This window comes from Ammospiza caudacuta, chromosome 19 (assembly GCF_027887145.1).
Source record: "Ammospiza caudacuta isolate bAmmCau1 chromosome 19, bAmmCau1.pri, whole genome shotgun sequence".
Classification (NCBI taxonomy): domain Eukaryota; kingdom Metazoa; phylum Chordata; class Aves; order Passeriformes; family Passerellidae; genus Ammospiza; species Ammospiza caudacuta.
This window is the reverse complement of record NC_080611.1, coordinates 5,803,893-5,829,753: the sequence shown is the minus strand read 5'-3', so window position 1 is coordinate 5,829,753 and position 25,861 is coordinate 5,803,893. Positions and strand designations below refer to the sequence as shown.

Sequence of the window (25,861 nt, the reverse complement as noted above, 5' to 3'; positions counted from 1 at the left end):
CACATCTGGACTAGCTGAGATCAGCCCTAAGAAGAAAGAAAAAAAAATTAAGATTTTAAACAGCGTGTGTCAAATCCAGGGACCTTTATTTCTCTGGAATGGAAAGAATTTGCCAGCCTGGACAAAAAATTGCAGGTGGCAACTGTACATTCTTTCAAATAGAAAAAAACCAACACACACACATAAGAGTTTGGCTCCATAAATTTCTGTCATAAGAAACAACTTTGAATTGTACACCAAGCTTTTTACAAAGCATCAATGTTAAGATGTTTTACCGTGCTCTATCACATTCTTGGCCATTTATACAGAATATGCCATACCAAATGCTACATCAGCTTAAGACATTTTTAAAAATTAGTATTAAAAAGATACAAAGGCATCTTGGCTTTCATTTGGGTTTTTTTTCTTTTATTAAGACATGGGAGTTTTCTTTGTTTGTTTTCCTAAGGAAGTCACTAAAAAAATATAATAACTTAATTCATAAGGACAAGATTGGTTAAAAATCCAGCGTTTCTTGCTTGGCAGCCCTCTGAGCTCGTACCTCTGTTGCTTCCATGAGCCTGTGAGCACTGCAGGCTGTGGGGTCTCAACCTCCAGCTCTGTCCAGCCTCAGTGACCAGGTTTGTTCAGAGTTCCCACTGCAGCCAGGAAAACATTCCTGGCCAAATGCTAAAAGTGATCTTCGGCCAAACAGGGGGTTTCAATCTGGGCCAATCTCACATGGGTTTAGCCCTTTGTCTTTTGCCTCTTTGTACATCCTTTGGAAGTCTTTGAAGCGAGGGGCACAGCCTAACCTGGCCTCCCCAAAGTGCATACGTCCCGTGAAAAGGAAGTCTCCATCTCCTGGCTTCACCCCACACTCCAGCAAGGTCTTTATTTGTCCTCTCCAGTTCCCACTCTCCCCTGTCAGCTGAAAGACTTTGCTCTTCTGCCTGTACAGTTTGTTGACACCAACGTGAATGATGGATTCTTGCTCTTCTGCCTCGTTCGTTACGTTTTGAATGGAGCCTCTGATCACTGGAAACAGAAAAAGGTTTTAAGGATTAATTACACAAAAATGCTTTGGAAGATCCTGGTCCAAATTCAGGCCTGTGAAGTCAGGGGAACTGACTCACTACAGCAGCCCAAGTTTTGGTCCTTTGTTATTCTGAAAGTTAAGATTATCCAGTAACCTCCAAATATATTTGCATTTTTTATAGTTTATATTTGTAATCTGTCCAGCAAAGGGCACCCACATATTAAATTTAAACAGAAAAATAATTACATCAGTAAAAATAGCATTAATCATGAAGAATAATAACAAGAAGATATGTGCTAAATGCTCCCTGACAACCTACTTTCTGTTCTTCAACCATTACAGATCCAGCTAATGCCAATTTCCCTTTTAAAAAGGGAAGCATGGACAATTAGTGAAACTTTTGGTGTTTTGTCAAGTCGACCAACAAGAAGTAATGGCCTCTCCTAAATGCACCCAAATCCTTGACCTTCTACCATGGTTGCTGGGTCACTCTGTCCACGCTGGGGTGGTGCCAGCAGGGCAGACACTTCTGAGCTCCTCTGAGCACTCTCAGAGGACATTTAGTGCTGGTGGGGGCTGCCAGCTGTGAGGAGGGGTCTGTTGGTGTATGTGGGAGGAGAGGGGATTGGGGAGACAGCAACTCACCAAAATCACTAGTGCAGACAGCCAAGAGGACCTCAGTGTCACTGCAGGGTCGGCAGGGAGCTGCACAGGAAGGGTGACAATTAGCAAAGGACTAGACAGCAGCAAATAAATCAATTTAAGTAAATAAACCATTTAAACGTGGCTGACAAACACAGCATGGCACAATCACTCCAAAGATCTGCCTGGCATCTCTACCACCACAAGAAGTGGGGCTAACCTTAGTTAACCCTACAGCCTCCATGGGATGTTTGTACCTAAGCAGGAATAGGGATCTCTTCACCAATCCTGCTGGGATATATTGCCTAGCAAACACTGCACACACTCACTGCACTTTTGCAAAACCTGTTTTGGTACTGGGTGCATTTGCAGAGCGCTCTGCTGTAAATTCACTCAAAAGCCTTCAGATCATGTATCTTTTGTACTCTGATGGCAAAGCTCCTCTCTTACCATTTCTATCAAGTGTTGTAGGGCCATTTAGTCATCACCACATCAAAGATCCAGGAGGTTACAGAGTGGGGGAGGCAAAGAGGGGAGGGAAAAACCCCAAGGCACGTGTTGGAGGGCGTTGAGGCAAAGAGGAAACTCGAGCCCATATCTGCTTGAGCTCAAGCAGCACAAAGACCATTTCCTGTACTGCTGGAAACATTTGGATATCTGCACTAATCTAATCAGTGCAAGAATGTGGCTCCTCTTTGTACTCAGCCAGATATTTCTGAGGAGAAGGTGCTGTAGCTGCAGTACAGATGTTTCTATAACACCCTGCTGACTTCAGGAATTTGCTTATTATCAGGATCTGCCCTGCCTGGCCTTGCTCAGTGAGTCTGTCCATGGTGGCACAATGATCAGAACCTTGTCTGTCACCTGGTGTCACCTCAACACATCACCCAGGAAAACGGAAACCCTGGATCAGCACAGGCACAACTCCAGCAGAGCAGGGCTCCACTGGAGGTGACTGGACAATGAGATTCCATCACACCGCCCACCACCAAACTGAAGACAAACCCACCCCCAAAATATTTGGTTTTTGAGCCTCCACATCTGAAAACACTTAGTTTAGATTCCCAAATAGTCACAGCCTTCCTCTCCCCCCACCTGCTTCCCAAAGTTGATCCATTGCACTTAAAAGTAGATTTAAGGCTGTCCGTAAGATGCAGCTCCAGTGCTCTGCCACCCTCCTGCCAGACAGCACAAGCCACCCTCTGACACAGGACATGGCACATCTCTTCTTTTTTCCAGGGACCCAGAAAGGCAGTGATCCAGAAAGAAGGATTATTGAACCAAATCCACCAGATTTGCTCCAGTCAGATGATTCATACACAGTGTAACACGCTGTTTAATAGGATTAAAGGAAACGTAAAATGCACATTTCTGGGCAGGGATATTTGAAGGAATAATTCCAGGAGCTTAAAAAGCTCCAAAAGAAGAGACAAGGAATGGACAAAATAGCATCTGGATCAATCACATTTCTGTAAAGCTTGAATACCTCCAAAGCTTTCAGAAACAAGCCAGCTTTCCCTGCCCTTCTTTCCCCACATACTATTTCTGCTCTCTTTTTCAGAAAAGTTTGGAAAATGTGTAATATAATGAGAAATGCAGAGCCAGATGAAGCCTGGACATAACTGGAGAATAAATTCAGACTAAAGATACTTCAAGTTTTAGACTCAAGAGATTTTGATCAGAGGCTAGAACAAATAAAGAAGCTTTATCTGACAAAGAAAATTGTAACAGAATCACAGAATCATTCAGGTTGGAAAAGACCTCTAAAATCATCAGGTCCAACCATGAACCTAGCACCACTAACCCCTGTCCCCAAGTGCCACATCCACACACATTTTGAGCATTTCCCTGGGCAAGCCTCAGTGTGTTAGTCACTAAACATCCTGCTATGGATTTGTTTCATTCATGGCACCTCCCAAATCCATCCAGGGCAAAAATCCCTCTTCCCCAGGCTCCCTCTGACCAAATGAGGACCTGACTTAGAGGGAACGTGCACAAATCCCACAGCATTTTCACACAGACACAAGCTCCAAAACCAAGTACAGCTGATGGACATCCTCTAAACCCACAGCTGGATTTCAGATATTTCATTCTCGAAAGACCTTGTAATAAAAAGGCATCTCAGCCTTTTAAAGTCTTGGTTTACACCAGACACCTCTGTAGTTCATCCAGCCCCGTCAGAAAATTGAAACACCAAAATGACTAAGGCATTTCTGTTCTCCAAAGGAGTGCAACACAAGCAACAGCATTTAAGATGAAAAACAAAATGCTTTAAAAGTGGTTCCTTCCATTTAAATAGACTGACACAGTAATAAATCAAATGAACAAATCTCCATGTGTACACAGAATCAAATCACTTTAATTGTGGACCCTAGGCAAAATCCTGCAGCCTTTTAAATACAAAAGGAAATTAAAAATGCTCAGCATTGCTCACACTAGATCATTACCTAAAACCTGCTTCAGGTCCAGCTGACTCACAGCAGTGTGGTGGCATGTGAGCTGCTTTAACCACCATTCTCCACCACCCATCTCTGCAGCTCCAGACAGATGAAGACCAAAAATCCTCCTCTGTGGGACAACTCCCACATCTTCATTCACAGAGTATCAAATAGATCTTGCAAGTGGCAAAAACAAGGTAGGGAAGTACAGATGGAAAGCAGGTTGTGAAGGATTACCGCTGAGGTAAATGGACCATTAAAAAGCAAATAACATCCCCTGGCCACAACCAAAGCCTGATTTCTACAAAGGCTCATAAAAGAAAATCAATCCTTAGGAGGTGGCAATGCCTACACTTTCTTTTGAATCACAGCCATGAAGGAATCTGTGTGTTTAACACAAAACTTCGTGGCTTTAGCTGCAGTTCAGCACTCATTCCCTTTGCATTGGGCAGCAGGTGCTCTGCTCCATCCATAGGTCAAAATAACACACACACCTCAGGCTAGAACAGGAAGCATCCTTATAACTATTACAAAATAAATTTTAAAAAAACAACCCCAAGAAAAGCACTTCACTCATGCACAGCAGGTGAAGATGTTCATTTTCTGGGGAACTGGGCCTGGTTACTAAACAAGGCAGCTGTGTTTGCCAGATCCTGACTCCCTGGGGATGTCTCGAGGGCTGCCCAGGTTCTCACATCCAAAAGCAAGCCTATGAACTTGCAACAACAATATCAACGTCAGCTGCTCGAATTCCTTTAAACTCCATGAGCCAAAGAGCCTTAATTCATACAGCAGCAGGAGAGAGGTGGGAAAAAAAAAAGACATAGAAAAGCAACATTTTACTGAAGTCCTCTAAAGCCCAGATGCCTCTAGCTCAGCTCCAGCAGCAGGGGCATAAAGCCTGCATTGTGCACGTTGGCCGCCGACTCTCCTGGGAGCGCCTTTGATGGATTTTGACAGTATCCTGACCTGGAGTAACCTGAGGCAGCCCTCTCCCTCCAACACCCAGAGCCTCCAAAGGCCTCTCTATTCACCTCCCCGCAGAGGGAGATGTAATTACATCATTCCTCACAAGCCAGCAGTCATGTCCCAGCTGCTTTGAGCGATTTGCCCTCTGAACCTGGTGTTAGTGAGGAGGACGAGGCGATGCTAACAATAGCCTGCACTTGTTGGCCAACAGTTTTGTCAAACACGTTGCTGGTCCTCTCCTGGACCTCTCCACAGGGAGGCAGAAATGCTTGCTAAGAGAGAGGGATGTGCCCTGAGGAGATGCCAGCCTCAGGTGGCTCCCAGCTCTGCCAGCAGCAGGGAGCTGAGCTGTCTAGAAAGGATTTTCCCCAATATTGTGGATAATTTAAGTGCCCCTTTAGTGCTGAGTTTACACTCAGCCCAAAGAGTGGTGGGAGGTGCTGCTGGCCTGTCTCAGCTCACACACACAGCTCCAGTCCTCCCTCCTTTGGTTCGTGTGCATACAACCCTTCTTTCCCTGGAAAAGAGGAGGTGGGGTTCTGGAGGGGCCGTGGTGGAGGATGGCAGCTCCCTGCAGGACACATGGAACCGAGACGTGCTGGCTCTGCCTGCAGGCGTCACACAAACCACATGAAGGGGCCTGGTCCTCTTTTGAAACATTTGTGTTTCAACAGCCACCCATGGGTCTGACTGACCTGACCTTACCCCAAAACCAGCCTCCAACCCACAAGAAAGAAGTTTCTTCGGTCTGTCCAGATTTTTCTCAACACACTCCACGACATCACAGCTATCAGAACCCTGCTGCAGGTCCCTACCCACCATCCCAGCACTCCAGCAAGCCCAAAAGACCTTCTCCATCCTGTGTCCCCAGAGAGGCTGTGCTGAACAGCCACCCCTGAGCCAGCAGCACACACAGGAAGAGACACATTTGAAGCAGAAGTGAAAATGTTGAACACAAAGTAATTGCAGAAAACCACTTCACCGAGGAATACCCTTTGGTTTGGTGAAGAAGCGGCTGCACGCGTGCTGTGTGGTGAAGGTGTGGATGCTGGGGGAGGAAAGCACAGAGCTCTTTATCTGCTCTTCCACAGCACACATCACCCACACCTCAGTACTTCTGAACAAGCCTTTGATGAGCAATCAGACCTTTTTAAGCATCAAGAGCTACCAAGGAGGTCCAGGCAGGGCTGAAGTGTTGTTTTCTGTTCGTTTTTCTGATTCAAACAAGAAGTCTTTTCTCTTCAAGACATTCAGATGGGTCTTGTTGCAGTCCCTGCACTGCAGCACCTCCAGGCACAGCCCTGTGGGGCCACAGACCCATTGCCCTCAGCCTGACATCAGCATCAGTTCATACGGAACAAAAAAACCCACCCACACCTTTCCAGCTCTTGCTGCCAGCTCTGTAACTGGCAGCGCTTGCTGGCAGCACCCAGACTGGAAAGGGCATCATAGGATGAGTCTCCTTCCTGGAAACACAGAGTGCAGACTTCCTAGAGCAGATTATAAAAATAGAGATGTGGTTTCTCCAATAATGGTGCATTTCTCTGTCGTTTCTCTGAGTCCTAAGCAAAAATTATGATGTCTCAACTGATTACTGGACCAGTGATTTAGATGAGAGACAGAGGGACAAACATCATATGAGGAAGAAAAAAATAATAAATCTTGCCTGATCCTGCTTTAACTAATTACAAAGTGAAATAAATCCTGCTAATTATTTAATCTTAAGTATGCCTGTGCTTCCCCTCTGAAGGAGCATTTCTTCCATGAAGCAAACTTCTCATCACAGCTCACATCCAAGACAAAAAAAAAAACAACTGCTTTGCAGTGGAGGTGGACACGAATTTGATAACCACTCTGGTTTACCAGGCTGTGACTAGTCCTTTCCTTTTCTTGATACACCTCAACTTTCCTCACCACCTCAGAAAGCTCTTCCTGAGCAAGCCAAAACAACACTCAACCTCAAAACCCTCACAACCCCCACACTGAAACACCACCTAGAACTACATCAGTGCAGCTGCTCTGTCAGAGCATTTTGTATTTAGAAGGGGCTGGAGCTGGGGCCAGCAGAGCTGCATCCAGCACACCTGCATTGAACACAATACCTGCAGCCACACAGTGGGGAAAACAGGGCCAGGAGACACCAAAGAGCCTCTCCACAGCTGGGCTGGAAATTACTGACACCCTGTCACAACACACAGAGGAGCTCTCTCATCACTCCTTTGTTTTACAAGGTTTTCCTGTCTTTGGATGGGGTAGGATTACAGGGCTTTCTGCAAGCACTGCACTTTTTCCAGCGTGTCAGTAGGAAAACAGCAAGTCAGGGAACAAACAGGAGAGCTGGACTGGCCCTACTCCCAGCCCTGTGGATCGATAAACCTCAGACATGGGACCACAGAATCACAGAACAGCCCGGGACAGAAGGGACCTTAAAGATCATCTCATTCCTACCCCTTGCCATGGGCAGGGACACCTTCCACTGTCCCAGGTTGGTCCCAGCCCCATCCAGCCTGGCCTGGGACACTTCCAGGGGTGGAGGAACCACAGCTTCACCAGTAACCTCCCTCTCCTCAGAGCAAAGAATTTCTCTTTATCATTAATCTTAATCTCTCCTCCTTTAGTTTAGAACTGTTACCCCTTATCATTATCTGCCCATGTAAAAAGACAATCTCCTCTTTTTTTGTTAGCCCCCTTTAAGTGCTGAAGGCCACAACGAAGTTGTGTTTTGATGAATACAAGGTTAATGCTGTGAGTAACATAATGAGAGTTTAGTGCTCTTCTGAAGGCAGAAATGTTCATCCCCCTGCTTGCTAGAAAGTCAATCTGAGCCCCTGTGCTGAGCAGAAGAGACAACTTGGGACAAGGATCACGGGCACAGATACAAAACTAAAAGATTCCCTTCTTCTCACAGCCAAGATTTGGTACAGGACAAGGTGGTGGTGGAGCAGCTGAAACAACATCCTGATGCTGCAATGGAAATCCTTCCCTGAGCTCTCTGTGTGAAGAAGGGACAACAGTGATTTTACCCCTCCAGAAAAGGAAGTGTCAAATCCCATTCCTTGCCTTCTAACACTCAGTTCAACTTGCACATATGTACAAGTTTCCAGAAATAACTTGGAAAATATAGACACTTGCCAAGAACAGTTTAAACCTGCAAATAAATTTAATGAAATGCAGACTTTTGCAGGCTGTGGCATGGACTGTGACAAGAGAATCGAGTCAATACCACTTCCTTCTTGCAAAGAAAGAATAAAAAAAGCATATTGTAAAACCTCACTATTAGAGATGTGATGACCTTTGTGTTCTGAGAAACGTTAGGACAAGAGATCATAAACCAGAAATTTATCTTTTCACAGAACTGTCTTCCAAGAGGGTATTAAAGTCCCTAAGTACCAAAGATTAACTATTTATGTAAACAATGTGAGGAAGAGATTTGGTACAAGGCAAGCTCTGTTTGCAACAGTTTTCAAACTGAAATTGGCTCAGCAAACACAGAGCACGTAAGGATCCTTTGGGATTGATGCTTTTTTGCTGTTCCAAGATGCAGCATTCTCATTCTAACAAATGAGCTGAAAGGTCAGCCTGAAGCACAGCCATTTGTTTAAAATTTAAACCAAAGCAAAACAAAAGGAATGAAAAACCCACAGAGCAGTTTTTATTTAAGCAGCATTAAACATTGTTAAACTCCACCTCCATGCATGAGCTGCATCAAGCCAGGAGAAAGGATGAAAAATGTCACAGCTTCAAGACACTTGTGGCTGTCCCTCCTCTTCCTCCTCTGTGGCAAACCCCAGCACTGGGGTGGGCAGAGACAGAGTAGTGACAGGACCAGTGCCAGATCCCAGCCCAGCTCCTACACTTACCCATTGCATCACAGCTCTAGAAAAACCCTCAGTTACTGTCAAGCCTGCAAGATATTGTGTCCAAAAAGCCCCACTCAGCAGATCAGATGTCCAGTTAAATTTAAATTCCTCTCTCTGCACTTCAGCAAAGCAGAAGTGTCTCTGCAGCCACCCCAGCCCAGGTTCCTGTGCAAGCAGCACCTGTACACATCTGCTTTTTTCTTTTTTTTTTCCTCTTCTCCCTCCCTAACTGCATTTAAAGGGAAAAGATGGCAGCAAGATAACTGCTGGGAATTCCTCCTGCTCTACAGGCACAAGCCACCACTATAAAGCCATAAAAAAGCAGCTCTATTTGACTATCTCACAGAAAATCCCTCCCTCCTTCCTCAAACCTACCTCTACTGCCCAAGGGGGATTAGGAGTGGGAAGCATGAGGAGAAATGAGCCAGAGGTGCCTCTGGATGGTTGAGGGGCTCCTGTGATCCCCTGGGGCAGAGTGTCCCTTGCTGTCACCCCAGAACGTGCCAGCACTGCAGCCCTGCCACACAGGACCAGAGGAAATGCTTCCCCTGACTCAAAACCCACAGAGACTCATGGCTTGGCTCATCCCCTCCCAAAATTCACTCTGGAAAGATTTCTTCTTTCTTCTAAAGCAAACATCATGTCAAAGCCTTGTAAAAGCTCTCAGGGGTCAGATCCAGGAAAATGTGAAGTTGTTCAGTTTTTGATGCCCTGTTGGGCTTTGTCTCTGACAGCTAACACGGAGCTCAGCTGTCATGCAGGGCTTGCACAGCAGAAAATGAACAAGTAAGGTGTTTTTCACTCCCCTGCCCTGGGGAAACTGTGCAGCCAAGCACTTCTCCCTGCCCCTGCCAGGCTGCAGGAGGGGCTGGAGCCAGCACCTACTACCAGGCTGGAGCCCTGCCAGCAACACAAACCCTTCCCTCCCCTTCGGTCTGGACCATGAATGCCTCTGATGGAGCAGAGGAATAGAATTAAGAAACAAGTGGCTGGTTAAAGATAAACCCTGAGCGTGGAGTAAAGACAGATCAAAGATTAAGTGAGTCTTTAAAGGAAAAAAAAAGAAAAGAAGCATATGTGCACTCAGCCCCACATAGGTCCTTCTCCTTCCTGTTTCTAGAAATCAAATTCTTTTTGGTATGTGGGAGAGCTCTGAAGGACAGTTTTCATTGTAAAACCATGGCCAGTTTTCATTATAAAATCATGTTTGTTTGATCAGCCTAATCTTGAGAAGGGTTGTGGAGGGGCTACATCTGCACAGAGAGAGATCTTCCTTGCTGTAACATTGTCCAGTTAACCTTTTAAAAGGCTACTTAAAACTTGTCATTTGTAACAGTAAAAGCTTCGAGATACATCAGTTTTCTTCCTTAAAAGCACATCCTGCTTGGTCATATCAAGCCCATTCACCAGTTCTACCTAGGATCAAGTTTTTCCTCCCAAATTTCTGACACCCACTTGCAGATAGAAGCAATTGATGCAAAGCCAGCAGCAGTTCTGGTGGGCAGAGACAGGAATGATCCTGGGGGACAGACAGGGCAATGGATGCCAGACCAGCTCTGTGTGCATTTCCCAGCACCTCTGATCACTGCAGGGCTTCAGCACAGAAAGGATCTGGGCAAACACCTGAGGTGATGCCCATTGCAGGAGTTAATGCTCAAATCCCATAAAGGAGTCAGGAGGTGCCTGTACAACCCACACCAAAAAGTCCTTCCACAAATATGAGCCTGAAGAAAGGTTAACTGGACCAAGGCTGTTCTGGGGCAGCAGCTTTTCTGAGCCAGTATCAAACCTCCCAAGGTCAGACCTAGCATATCACAGCTTTAGGTCCAGGATATCTTCCAAGTGTCTGTGCAATATTTCAGTGAATATTTGCTGGCTTCTAGCACAGATCGAGGTGGAAGAGATTTTCTGTCCTGCAAATCAAGACTCCAACACAGGAAAGATCTGGCCCACGTTTCAGTCAGTGGGAAGAGGAATGCAGCCTCCCCGCCCTCTCATCCCTTCTTTAACTCCAGCCTCAGGAATTAGCAAACTAAACAGTTCTGCAGAGCAAGCACAGAGCATTATTAAAGACTGCCAAGCAACTGGGCTGGACTGCAGCTCTGTTTGTGGGACCATCTTTGGTGGTACACAAAGGTCAGGGCAGAGCAGAGCCCCAGCTGCCCAGACAATACACCTGACTGCTTATTGCTTCTGACTGCCCACTGAGTTGAGAAATAAGCTAACGGCATTCGTGGCCAGTCTAGCAAAAATAAGCTATTTTCTATCCCCCTGTCCCCTGCAGCTGTGTATTTATCACTGCAGCCCCACTGTCACCTCCTCTGCCCACTGCAAAACCAGCTCCCGTCCAACATCAAAGGACAAGCAGGGCCAGAGAAGATGCTGGCAAAGCCCTTTTCTTGTGAGGAGAAATTAAATTAGGGGATCCACCCAATTTTGATGAAGGTTTTCTTTCTAGTCCAACATTTTTCAGACCCCAGAACATCACCCTTGCTCAGTCCCAGGTGATGTATGGGTGTGTGCGTTCCCTGAGCATCAGAGCAGCACTGTGAAACCATTCCACATGGGAAAAAAATAAAAATAAAAATCTTTGTTCTCAAACTCTCCCACCCAGTCAATCATTCACCACAAACCTGACCAATTCAGGCACATGAATAATAGGAGCAGGTTTCCAGCTTCTCAAAATTATTCCCACTCCAGGCAGTGTTAGAGAGCAGCCAGCCTGATCCAGCTAGGTGCTGCTCCATGACACGTGGCTCAGTGGCAAGCCCTCAAAAACTAGCTTTAAAGGTGTTCTTTGCACACTAGGGTTAGGGAAAGCTGGTTATATTTTCATGGACAGGCTCTCAAGGAGGGGGAGCACACATCCAAAAAAAAAAAAAAAAAATCCCATTTAAAATATTGTATCCCAGAGCATGAGTGTCAGGAGGATCTCTTATACAGCCACTAATTGAAGTGTGTTTTGAGAAACTGCAATAAAGGCTGTTTTCTGATGTTTTTCTCTTAAAACTTGTTTATGACCTTTTAGAGAAAAGTCAAACAGATCATCAAAGCTTGAGGTGCACAGGTGAGCCACCCAGCAAGGTGTGCTCAGGCTTACAGGGCAGATCCCTCAGCTTGGCTGTTTATTATTCATTGGTTGTTTATTATTCATTTCTCCAGCAAACCCCAAATCAGAGGAATGCAGCATCAACCTATTCTGTGCACTTCATAGAGTCACAGGATGGTTTGGGTTGGAAAGAACCTTAAAAACCCTTAAGCTCTAACCCCTCAATCCCAAGAGTTTTAACCTGCACAGAAAACAGGGAGGGGAGAATAAAAGCAAGGCAATTTCCTCATCTGATGGGTGGGTTGGAACAGAGCCCATGCAGCACCCAGTGGTGCTCCCTCTCTGCCACACAGGGCAGTGCCCACATCTCAGATGGTCACAGCTACTCAGGCAGAACCTGTGCTGGGCAGAAAGGGCATGGGGACTTTCAGATTAAGTGTTCCAAGAGCTCCTTTCCATCACCTCTCCTGCCCACAGCAGCGAGCAGCTCAGCCAGGGTTACCCTGGCACAGAGAGGGCACAGCAGCCTTGGCACAAAACACCTCAAAGTTTCCACTCTGACAAGAAGTGACAAACACGCCAGTGTGGGGATGGTGAGATACTGGAACAGCATGCACAGGGTAGTGGTAGGTGCCCTAAAATTGGAAATATTCAAAGCCAGCTTGGGTGGGGCTCTGAGCAATGGGGTCCAGGGAAGGTGTCCCTGCACACTGCACAGGGTGGACTGTAAAGATCTCTTCCAAATAAACCATTCTGTGATTCCACCATCTGCTGCCTCAGCTTACAAAGCTAAGCAGCACATCCAGCCTCCAAAAATGAAAAAAAAACCTAAAGATTGGGTATTTGTGAGGAACCAGAGGAAAGCATCAGACTAGGAGCATACAAGGTGGAATGAAACAGAGCCCTGGGATGATACCTGCAGAGACAGGGCAGATTGGTGCCCCATCTCTGCCAAACACACTCTGCATTAAAGATCAGAAGTTAAGAAGGGTGCTTTACAAAGCCATTTGTCAGCAGAAACACTGGTACAGACCAAAGACTTCTGAGCTTTCTGAACTTCTGATCTGTTTTCTCAGGACAGTGAATTACAGCATACAGGAAATAGCTGAATACTGTTAATTACTTAACTGGATTTATCCAGTTTTGCCTTGTTTTTCAGATACCCACACCAGTGTTGTACCTCCTGTGTATTCATATTCTCAGCCAGGTACCCATTAATAAAGAAAACATATAAACCAGTAATAGAATCTGCACTAAATCTGTAGATGCCATCAAGATAAAGGAGCATTTTTGTTAAAGTTTGACTTCTTTACTACACAGAAGCAGGTGGGTAATGAAAGACTTTCAATACACCCCCTGAGCTCTGACAACTAAATTAAACACACCCCATGAGTGTGCAACGGGAAGAGCAAACTGCACAGCTTGAACAAAGCTGGACCCAAAGCTCTTGAAACACAGACTTTAAAGTAACAAAATAAAGCTCCTTTGGTGGGACAGGGAGGAGGATTCACCTTCCTCTCCAAAACTTTTGTTCAAACCTACAGATTCTTGCTTCAGATTAGTTGAGCAGAAGGTGAGGTACTGAAAAAGTAAATTATTCTCAAGGACCTTCACAGCTTTCATAGAAATTTCAAGCAAGCAGTCTGCTGTGGTGCCAGGCAGACACAACTGAGGAGTTCATGTGGGTCAGAACATTCAGAAAACTTATAGGGACTTCATGGCCAGACCCCTTTTGCCAAAACCTCCATCTCTTTGTCAGCATGGGCAGCATGGCTGATCCTCAGAGTATTTTCTTCCTGCACAAGCAGAAAAGATTAGAATCAACAGAATTCAACAACTCAAGTTCTGCTGATTCTCCAGTGGCCTCAGGCCAAAATGTCACAGCGCCTCAGTTCTTCACTGGGGCAAACACTGAGGCTGCAGAGCATGAGCTGGAGTTAATGGACCATCAGTGTGGATGGCAATGATAGAGGGGTGCAGCCCAAAGCCTAATCTGAAATCAAAAGCACTTTCAGTCAACCATCACTTTGGATATGAAGAGAGACCTCACTCATCCAGATGCCTGAATCGTCAAGGTGACCCTTCTCAGGCACTACTCCCACTAAATGATGTCAGGCATGTTTGCCTTCACTCCTCTTCCCATCTTAAGAAAGTGCAACCCCACAGAAAAGCACTTTTTTGGCTGTTACTATCATGGTAAAAAACTTCCAATACCAGATGTCAGCAACCTGAATTAAAATCTACCAATACAGCACAAATTCTTCCTACAGTTAGGAAAATTTTGAGAGACTGTGGTAATGCAGAGTCATAGCCAAGAAAAGAGTTAAGTCCCCAAAATCGAGAAAATTGTTGAGAATGCCCTGTATCATTCAACTTTTCCAAAAAAAAAAAAAAAAAAGGAAAGGGCAATGCAGAACCTGCATATGTTTTCTACTGAATTATTTGCTAGACTCTGATTAAGTGGGAAAGAATGGCTGCAAACTAATAAAACTTGAGGATTTCTAATTAAACCACAGGCACCATGCCAAGCATTGTTGATTTGTTGATGCACCCTGCAATGTCAGGACTCTAAGGACACAACAGGTCATTAAAGTATTAAACAGATGACTTACACCCTTTAATCAGCGCTGGGATGCCAGGTTAGGAAGAGAGAGTAAATTCAAGGGCAGGGTACAACAATTATCACCAGGAAAAAACCCAGCATTTAGGGAAAGCGGGGAGAAGTTGTTAGCAAGTAGTTATTGCACAAGGAAAGGGCTGGATCGCTGAGCCCCACACCTGGGTCGTTTATGATAGGCATCTGAAATAGCGAGGAAATCATGCAATATTTGCCATTTTCAGCTCTTTGCCATCAGAAGAAGCGCTGCAGCTTCCTCTGCCCGGCACATCTCTGACTCCATCTACAACAGCATCTCACATCTCTGTCACCTCTTCACACCCACTGCCAGCTCTGCTCAACTCTGTCAAACTGCAACTGAGACCCAGCAGCCTCTTTTTCCAGAGAGCAGCAGCCAAAAACATCAGCCACGCTGGTGAACAAGGGACTGCAGTAAGGCTGGTGGGAAATGCAGAACCCAGTTTTCAGCTCCTTTAAGGTCAGCACTTGCCTCTGACTTGAGCCTCCTCTCCAGGGGAAAAAATCTTCAGTGATTGTAAACTCCCCCTCCAAATGAGCAGCTCAGCATTTAGTCTGAGGTTTCACAGAAAAACTAGAAGCAGCTCCAGAAGAAAGGAGGTCCACAAGCTGCAAAGAGCCTCAGATATATTGCTCTGTGCAAGCCTCACAAGGCAGCTATTTGGCACTTCCCCCAGACATACAGATATTTATAGGAAAATAAAAGTGCTCATCGAAGTGAGTAGTGGAAAGAGTCATGTATGGCATTTTCACCGTGTTTTCACCCTGCACAGCCCCTCCCCAGGGTCTGGGGATCCAAAAAAAGGCAAGAGAAATAATTTAAAATACAATAGAGAGCCCCAGTTTGCCCTGAAGGCTCTGCTGATGAACTATTAAAAAGCTTCTTCTAGCCAAACAAGACACTTGGAGAGTGGAGCAGATTCCCCACCACATTGTTTCATAAGACAGCACTGAAACTTAACCAGTGTCTGTTACAGCTGAAAATACAGCAGTCACTGAAAAAGTGATTTAATGTGCCTATTAAAGAAGAAGGCTGTAATTGGATGCAGTCCTCAGTTTGACTTCTGAACGTCCCTGAAAAAATACCCCCATCAGCTTTAAAAACCTCCAAGATTTTATGTGTAAAGAAAAGCATTTAGTTCTGAAAACACAGCACTTGGTGCTGGTAAAGGATGTCAGCAGCAAGTCCTCAATGAGCAAAACTCAGGAGAAACTTAAGTGCAGCCTAAACCCAGCAGTGAGAAGCTGTGTTTCTGTCATATTATTTCACTATATGCAAAAGCAATTTCAACTCTTTTGGAAAATAAAAGAGCACAGGACTTTTCTTAGTAAGTCTAAGTGACTTCTCATTAGCCTGTCTGTGTCTCCATCCTCACAGCCTGACAGAGAAAGCAGCACTAAATCTGGGAACATTCTCCAAATAACTGATTAAACAATGTATTTAATGTCTTCTGCAATGGAATTTTACTACATAGCTGACATTCTGCACAGTGTATTCATCTTTGCACAAATGATCTTACTGGGAAAGCAGCTCAGCAGAGATACCCCACTTAATTTACAGCAACTTTGGATGTGGCAGAACAGTCTGCTTAAAATGCAGAATGCAATAATAAGCTACCGCTTGTGAGCATGGCAAAAGGAAAGGAAGTGACTTCAAATTTAAAATATTTGTGTTTATATTTTTTTGTTTCAATGGCAAAGCTGCCACCTGTCAGTTCCCGAGGTTACTGCATCAGCCCTGAGCCCAGCTCAGAGCTGCACTAAAAGTAAAGCCCCATCCGAGCTGGCGTGACAACATTTACACGGGCAGGGCTGCACAAACACAAACACACAACCCAGAGCCCGGTGTGGAAAGGAGCCAGGGGAGGGGAGGGGAGAGGAGGGAACGAGTTCTGCAATCACTTAGCCCAGAGAAGACAGCCCTGGAAGATCCAGCTGCAGTTTAATTAGGCACAGCACTGCTTATGGAGCAGCATCTCAGGCAGAGCATGTGGCACCAGCATCCACACAGCCCCACTGAACATCGGCTTTACCCCGGGCTGAGTCATCCCAAGTGTGCTCTGAGGGCTCTTCTCAAAGGCAGCCCACATTTCAAAAGAGAAATCTGGTTGAAACAAATCGGTTCCTCACTTAAAATTCCTAAACCTTGAAATCCTTGCAGTCATTTGAGATAAACTAAGACGAACTACCCTAAATCTGCAATTCCTTGGGCTATTCTGGAAATCTCCCCTCCTTGGTTTTGGGGATGAAAGCTAGAGGCAATCCTGATTGGGTAAGATGCCTGAACCAGATATCCCCTATCTAAAGGGAATTCCCCTTTCACCCTGTCATCCTCCACAAATGCCAGGTTTTCTTCTCAAACTGTCCAATTGCTCAGCACACTTAGGTCACACCTACAGCCATTGTTCCAAATGCTATTTAGTACCAGACTTTACAGGCTTGTAAGATCTTTCAGTTTGTCCACTCCTGTTTCCTATAAGTTCTTCATTGGAGTAAAACTCCTCCCTACAAAACTTGTTTTTCAGAATGGTTGAGAGAGAAGACAACACTGTCCTGTAAAACTATTGAAGAGCTCTGCTATGACACAGTAATGCTCAGTAGAGTGTAATAAGGAGAGCTGAGGAAGGAACACACCATTTTCCTTGTTTGAATAAAAAAAAAAAAACACAACAGAAAAAGCAATAATTAGGTCAGCAAGTAGCACTACTTGCAAAGGGGAAAAAAACACTGAGGAAAAGGATTGCCTCCTTGTTCAAATGTTTATTATTCAAAACATGCAGTGGGGTCTTAAAAACTGAGTAAAAAAGTAGTAAGAAAAGTGTAACAGCAAGGCTGGGAAGTCCAGGAGTTCAGTGTAGGGTAAAGCCAGCTCTTGTAATACACCCTGCTCCTGCAAGGGGAGAATCCTGCACTGAGGCCCTCAACAAATCACTGGAGTTCAGCCCATGCCACCAGCTTCCAAAACACAACAACAAACCAAAAACCAAATCAATTCTTCTGCAATAGCTCTGTTTATAAAACATGCCCTTAAAAGCACACGAAACTCGCAGCCAGCCACTTTCCCACTCACTCACTCTCTCTCTGTGCCATCTGTTACACATCCAATACAGGAGTGGGAGTCTGACAATGCCCCAGAACTCACCAGAAGCTGTGTGCAAGTCAGCTGCTATCCCCTTGCTCATCAATTCGTACTGGAAGCCTGTAATCTTCCTGCTAATGTCCTGCTGAGGAGTGGCCTCCACAAAGAGCCCCCCCTGGTCGTAGCCAAAGCAATAAACTCTGCTGGGGCTGCGCTCTCCATCTCGCACCAAGAGTTTCAGTTCTCCAGTTTTTTCCAAATAAATATTTGCTCCTGCAGAGTCTTTGAAGGGCTTTATGCAAACAGTCAAGTGTTTGTAAGAGGCAGGTGAGATATTGGGTCTCAGGTTGACTATGAGAGCTCCTGTGGGGTACATCCACTCGATGGAGCCCTCGGAGCAGCGGAGGTAGACCTGTTCAACATCCTTCCTGTGAGACTCGTGGGTTAAACCACTGCAGGAAGAAAAAGAGAAAGAGGAGGTTAGAGAAACAACACAGCTAACAATGGGAATGTCAAACCTTTCAAAACACGCAGCAAAAAATGCAGGAAGCCCAGGACATCATTGGGTGTTGGCCCATCCAGCTCAGCAGTGCAGGTCTCTTGCAACATTTCAACCTTAATATTACAGGACAATTTTAAATCATCCCCCAGAAGAAAATGTCAAACCACTAGTAATAGGCTTCAAAATTAAATAGGATATAAGCACATGATCAAAAGTAATTAAATTACTACAGGCTCAGGTAGTGCCCATCAGCTGAGCTGTGCATACTGAGTACAACACGTAGGCTCTAACTCCCTTCCTGGTGGCTCAATCCAGCATGTTCTCCAGCTTCACAGATCAGACTCCACCTTTTTCCAAGTACTTTGTTCCCCTTCCAAGTCTATATTCCCAATGGATCTGAAACTGGGAGGGGTGCCAAGCTCACCCTGTAAACTGCAGCAAAAGCAACGCTCTGCGTGCTACCGATACCCTCTTGCCCAGCTGGGCAGCCCCAGTCCCCACACTGGGAGGTAGGAAGAGGAGAAGAGACACTTCTGTCCCTTGTCATAGCTGGGGAAGCACTGAATGTGCTGCTTTTTTTTGGTAGGAATTGTTCCTCCACTGCTACCCAGTATGAGGTTTAAGCTCAGTTTGTCATTTTCACTGGTGGGCTACGAGCAGACCCAGAGCTGTGTTTAGCAAGAAAGAGAACACGTGGCCATTTACCATGGCCAAAAATGAACAGCCCAACAACCATTTCACGGGGACCACAGGGATGGGATAGGAGAGCACAACAGGGTCCCAGGGCCAGCTGCTAAGCAGGATGAGCAGTAAATCCCCATGGCTCTGAACAACCCCTGCTGCCCATCACTGATGCTGGATCAAGCCCACCAGCTCTCTGCCAGAGCGACTCAAAGCCCTAAAACACTGCACAGGGCAGGCAGCTGGAGGAACAAGCTGTGGGAAGCCTGATTTATTTGCTGCAGTATTTGGGTTATTAGGGAAAAATCCTTTGGGCCCAGTCTCTGTCCTGTCACAAACCTCCTAAGCAAGTATGAGCAAATCACTTCACCACCAAGCTTGTTTCTCCTCCTATGCTCTGAGCACCTTGTAGAGTGCTCAAAACCAGACTCTTTGTTACCTCATGGATCTGCTTTGCAGGATTTTAGGGAAGCTTCCCAACATTCCCACTTGTAGGCAGATGAACCAAGATGAGAAGAAAAATAATTTTAAAGGTTTAAGTCTGAGGTTACGCAGGAAATCTGTGGCAAAAACATAGTGTAGTGCAAGTGATGACATCTAGTCTGGTTCCTCAGCAGAAACCTCCAAATACACAGTTCCCCATCCCAAAGACATATTTGGGTACTGAACAGGGTCTAAATTCAAGTCAGCACTTAGAAAGTAACTACAAGCAATGTGTAAAAGGGAAAAAACCCAAACCATATGGTTTGCATTTACTGTTGACGTGACTCATTATTGTGAGTGTCGGTGTGACCTACTTGATAGAGGTTACACGAGGAAGCTCAGAAAGAAAAAAGTCATATTTAATAACAATAGAGCCTCCAAACATGTGCTTTTGAAGAATCTTGAAAGCCACATCAAGAACACAGATGAGGAGGAAAGAGGGACAAGCTTTTAACCTTTAGACTCTTGCCCTCAAATTCAGTAGTACTTAACACATTCAAGAAACTTTACTTGCAAAGGGATATTTCAAGTTGACTGTAAATCCACATCTGGTCCACAAAATCAGTTTTCACCACAGCACACACATGATGCCACTCAACAGAAAACACAGAAGTCTGTTTATGTGCAAGCTGCGAATAAACAAAATTAAACAGTGTAAAAGTTATCTTTCAGCAAAGGGGCAGAAAGTTATCCTCACACATCACTTGTCCCTACTCAAGACATCAAAACAAGCTGCAGAGGTTTTGCAGGACTCATCCTGGCACATTCCAGCCTGAGTGCTTAAACAGAAGGAAGACACCAGGGGCAAAACTCTGAACTCATGCAGTGAAACTTCTGTTGCAAGTGATCCCAGCAACACTGAGGCAGTCAATTTCTGCCAGAGGAAAGAAAAAAAAAAAAAAAGCTTCATTAATTTTGTTCAAACATTCATGGTGTTCAAACGAAAACAGGGTGGACTCTGAAATTATCTTCTGAAAGCCAATTAAATCCCACAGGCAAGAGTGATGCCATTAGACAGATACATCAAGCACGAGTACCTGCACACATTAAGCCTTATAATAAAGGATGACTCAAAAGTTAAGCAGATTTCAAAATACATGTTCACATTATTTAACAGCAACCATCATCATCATCCAGTAAAACCTGTCACTTTGCTTGCAGCCAGGATGACTTGTCCTCACACTGAGACTGTTCAACACCAGGTTCAGCTCTCACCCATCACACACACCAGGCCCACACAGCAATGGAGACCCAGGAGCCTTTTGATTCTCCAAACTCATTGGAGTTTTGGTTTTTTGATTATATGGCAAGGACATAGGGCAGGTGTTCCATGGCTGCAGTGATGGATGAGCCATCCACCCACTTTAAATGTGTGTGTTTATTGGGACTTACTTCTATAACAATCTACTTCTACAGCTACTTCCTCATAGCAATCCTGAACCACTGCCTCTGTCTCCTTGCTCTTCTCCCTTTCTGGCTGCAGCCATCCCCTTATGTTTGCCCTGAAAAACCTGTTACAGCATCACTGCAGTGAGCTGCTATGCTGCAATGTGGAACAGGTGCTTTTTAAAGAAAAAGGGAGCCAGAAGAATATTCACACTATCTACTTCAGTTATTTATTTATTCCATTGAAGATGTGCTGAAGAGCCCTACAAGCACCCATGTCCTCCCTGCACCCTGCAATGAACACAGGGAACTTTTGCTCCTAAATTGGAGAATTTAACAAGAGATGACAGTCTAGAAAATATTAAGAATTCCTCAGAGCATCCACCATACCAAGAGCAAGACTGATGGACAAAAGCAGCCACATAAGAGCTGAATTCTGTTCTACACTCAAACATGCCAGGCCAGCAGATTGTCTCAGCCTGACACTGAAGCACTTTTGCCCAAAACATCAAGAGGTCATTGCAGCACAAAATCCTGAAGTTACAGCAAAAGTAATAACTGGACACATCAGAGAGAAGTTTCTGCTTTCTCCTGGACAAAGCTTTCCTGGAAGCTCTCTGACAAGCTATTTATTAAGATGCTATTATGGCTTGTACTTAAATTGCAGGTGTCAAGCTGTGCATTGCATCAGATTTCCCTGGGAGCCTCCAGAGGAATCCTAGTGAAGCTCTTCATCCTGCTCAGGGGTATAAGCTCATCACTTCTCCACAAGCTAATAGGGAAAAAAGCCCCACATCCAGAATGTTTTGGTTTTAAGACTGTTGCTTTAACATAGACATGTATATAAAGGGGAGAAAACACCTTCAGGTTTACTACAGAAGATGACATGACTCCACTGTAGGGAAAAACTATGTCTGACATTAAAGTTCATAACTTTTCCTAACAGTCAAGGTAAAAATCATCACATGACTTCAAAATATTATATTTTGCATTTAAAACGTTCTTTCTAACTCATATAACTCTTAGTATCCACACTAAAATATTTAATTAGTGATATTTACTGGTGCATCAAATTACTTTCCTTCCCAAGTGCTGTGTTTTTAGGACAAGTCAGATTATATTGAGTGGCCTTAAGACTGCCAGCATTTCTGACAATACCTGTTTGCCACCAGTAAGGCCTAAGTCTGCCTGGGTTACTTTATCCCCTCCCAAAACTCCAACCCACCTGAACTCTGAAACTCTCCCACAAGTGAAACCACCCAGACTAAACTTTGCTCTTCCTTCCCTGCTCATCCAACAGCTTCATCACAAAGCTGTCACCACTTCAGCTCACCAGAACAACAAGAGGTGAGTAAATCCAAGCTGGCATCTCCAGGCTCATCCCAAACTCAGTTACAAGATTTCACTTCCCCCCAGCCCACACCCCCTTAGCTGAAAGGGGGCATTGCTTATTCCAACCCTGCTCAGGTGACATGAGGGGGTCACTGCTTGCTCTAAGAAAACAGGGCAAAAATAACAGCAAAACAGGACAGAATTGCAGGGGTTTGTCACCGTTCTTTTAAAATACTTGCTGCAGTAGCAGGTGGTATGGTCCACCTGAGGATTTGGAATGCTTTGGTACAGCATTTTCAGGGGAGTATTTTAAATGTTTTTGGGGGGGTTGTTTGGGGTTTTGGTTTTTGTTTTGGTTTGGTTTTTGTGTAAAGAAAAATGACAAATTAGCAGTTTGCCAGAGGTTTCATCCCTATCATGCAGACTCATCTTCAAGTGGATTCACTGCTATTAACTATGCATCGATTATCAAAAAAAATGCAAAAAAATAAAAAGTAAATATGAAGCACCACGTTTCAGATAGTAAGAGATAAGAAATCACGATGCTGAAAGTCAATCCAATTGTTTCCACACTTTGAACTCTCTCTACTCCAAAACACTCCATTGATATAGGCCGGCCAAACTTTTAAGTTAGAGAAAGTCAGATCTGAAGAGTGCATTAGAGTTGAACCATTTTACTCTTCAAGTAAGTCTGACCCAGCAACACTTGCTAGTTGAGCAGAGCTGCTTTTTTAAAACTATAAAGAGGAGAGAAGGTCACAGACCCAACCACACGCGTTAAACACATTACAAGCAATTAAAGGAAAGATAATTTGGGAGATAAACACTTGAGAACTGCAGAGGTTTCTCAACCGGTGCAATTAGAATAAATCAGCAGCGCGGCCGCTGTGCCAGCCCCCGCTCCCGGAGCTCATCACCATCATCATCAGCATCATCTCCGCGGGACGAGGGAGCGGGAAGGGAAGGGAAGGGAAGGGAAGGGAAGGGAAGGGAAGGGAAGGGAAGGGAAGGGAAGGGAAGGGAAGGGAAGGGAAGGGAGCAGACAGGAGGCAGCGAGAGCCCCGGGAGGGAGGCGCTGGCCGCAGCGGGAGCGCTCCGCAGGTGCAGCGCATCCAGCGCCGCTCCGAGCCGGGGCTGCCGCGCTGCTCCCCGGGCGCCGCCTCCGCGGAGCGCTGAGATGGATGCGGGGAGAAACTTCTGTACGGCGGACTCGGCACCGCCCTCCCTCTGCCAGCCCCCCGAACAGCGCCGAGGGGAGCCCAGCCCGCCCCGGTCCTTCAGCCCCACCGAGGGGAGCCCAGCTCGCCCCGGCCCCTCCATCCCTCCCTGCCCGGGGCCGCTGCCCAGCGACTCTTCGCGGTGAGCCCGCCGGGACCGATGGAGGGAGGCAGAGCCGCCCCCTGCCCCGGCTCTCCGCCGCCCCGTTCGCGGGCTGGGCAGCACAGCGGGAAAATCTCCCTTTTGTGCTCGGCATCAGCATCTTCCCCCGGCGGGACGGCGATGGACGGGCAGCCCCCGCTCCCCCGGCCCGGGCGGGATGCCCCTCACCTCCCCTTCCAGTTGCACAGGTCGCTGGAGTACTGAGCCGCGGCGCCGCCGCCCAGCAGCAGCCGCAGCCCCAGCAGCAGCGGCAACAGCCCGGAGACCGGGGCGCTCCGCATGGTCCCCCGGGCCGGTGCGAACGCGGAGCAGGCGGCGGGAGCGATGCGCAGGCACCGGGGCTCGCCTACATGGTGGGGGGAGCTTGGCAGGGCGGCGCGGCTACCCCACGCCCGGCTCCCGCATCCCGGCTCGGCGCGGCGCCGCTCGGCTCTGCCGCTCGCACCCGCTGGCTGCGGGCTCCCAGCTGAGGGGCGGGAGCGGCTCGGCCGAGCGCCGGCTCCTCCTCCCCCTTCCCCCTCCCGCCGCTCCTCCTCCGGCAAGGCCGGCACTTGCTGCGCCGGCAAAACGCGGCGCCGGATCGGGAACAGCGGCCGCTCCCGGGCTGCCCCGAGCCCCCTTGGCAGAGATCCCGGGCCGGGGTGAGAGCTCCGCTCCGGCCCCGCCCTGCTTGGGCTCCCCCGAGCTGCCCTGTGTAGGAAGGGGTGATGACGGGCACGACCAAAGGGAAAGTTACTGAGATGCGCTCTCTGCGCTGGGGCGGCCCCCAGTGACCCGCAGCCTGTCCCGGGGGTGCCCGCAGTGACCCGCAGCCTGTCCCGGGGGTGCCCGCAGTTACTTGCAGCCTGTTCCTCGGGGTGCATCCCTGGGTGCTCGCAGCGACCCGCAGCCTGTCCCTAGGGGTGTCCACAGTCATCTGCAGCCATACCCTGGGGGTGCAGCTCTGAGTGCTAGCAGTGACCCGCACCCTGTCCTTGGGAGTGCATCCTTGGGTGCCCGCAGTGACCCTGCAGCCTGTCCCCGGGGGTGCCCGCAGTCTGTCCCCGGGGTGCAGCCCCAGTGCCCGCCCTGCACTCGCTGCAGCAGGTGACTCAGCGTGCAGTAGGATCTCCAGCAAGGCGCGGCTCCTGGTAGATGAAGGCTGACGGTTTTGCTGCAACTTTCTTATGTCTCCACTTACCAGGAAGCACTTGGGACTCGATATTATTTGTATTACTCTTCACCACTTAATGACCACTCGGGATAACTCCCTGTGTTGTTTAATGTCCCGGGTTATTCCGCTGTTGACTTCAGATACTTAACCCTCAGTGACAGAGACCCTTAGAAGCCTTCCAGGACGTGAGGGAAGTGCAGGGGGTGAATCAGCCTAAAGCCCAAACTACCCGGGCCAAGATAAATGGGGGAAAAACCACGGATGGGGGTAGGAGGAAATGATCCAGCTGCACACACACTCTGCTCTGACATGCCAGGTGCCACATAGTTTCTTTCAAAGAAGAAACAAGAGGGTTGAGATTGTTATTGTACATCCACAGATAGGGAGAGGGGTTAAAATATTTCCAGATCAGTGAGTTTCTTGGTCTCCTGTTGCTATTTCATGAGTCTGCCATGCAGCTTTATGAAGGGCACTGATTTTGCTAGGTGAGAGTTCATGAATGAGCATTAAACATTTACACCCTGTTCATAGTTTGGTCTGTTAGCCTCCTTAGTACCTGTTAAAACACCTTGCAAAGTGCCCTGGTGCCTCTGAGAGCATCCAGTGGCTGAAGCAGGATATTCCAGCTCTGAAAGCTTCCTGCCTGCTGCTGCACCGAGGATTAAATCCTTTGCAATGTATCCCTTTCCATTTGCGGGTTTAGCTTTTCATGTCCTTTTTGTTTGGTAAATTACAGGTACTGTGTTCTGTTGATTATGAAGTATTAACATAATTACAGTAATTCCGCCCAATGATGCAATGCATGTAAACATGTAATTAGCACGGAGGGACAACACTGAGCAAAGTGATGACAACATGCAATAATGCAAAACGCCTTTTTCTCCCAGTCATGTGCAGGGATGCAGGCTTTAGAGCTCAGTGCGTTGATTATTTCTTTAGAAGGAGGTTTTGTTAGAATGTTTTGCTTCCTTCCCTCACACTGGAAAGAAAAGGATACAGAGAAAACACCGTATTGCTTTATTCCTCAGAGTGTTTATATGTGCAACCCCCTGCACGCCCCCCAACCTACTGTATCTGATTTCCTTTGCAATATTCGAACTCCCTGCATTTGATAAAACAAACAAGTGCCCAGGCAGCTCACATTACTCCCTGGAACTTTTGAAACTGCCTGAAAACTGTGAACTTTTTAAGATAGGGAACAGAGTGTGCTATTTTGCAGTGGCTACTACCTCTGCCTTTTATTCCCCCCTCCTT

The 25,861-nt window shown here is 46.6% G+C and overlaps 1 protein-coding gene across 1 annotated transcript; it reads right to left on the bottom strand.

Moving 5' to 3' along the window:
- Positions 1-69: 69 nt before the first annotated feature.
- On the bottom strand, positions 70-23,865 carry METRNL (meteorin like, glial cell differentiation regulator). The gene is made up of 4 exons (XM_058817307.1): positions 23,623-23,865; positions 17,754-18,142; positions 1,664-1,723; positions 70-1,017 (listed from the first exon to the last, which is right to left on the bottom strand). The coding sequence occupies exons 1-4, from the start codon at positions 23,733-23,735 to the stop codon at positions 701-703; spliced, it is 879 nt and encodes a 292-aa protein (XP_058673290.1). The 5' UTR covers positions 23,736-23,865; the 3' UTR covers positions 70-700.
- Positions 23,866-25,861: the final 1,996 nt, after the last annotated feature.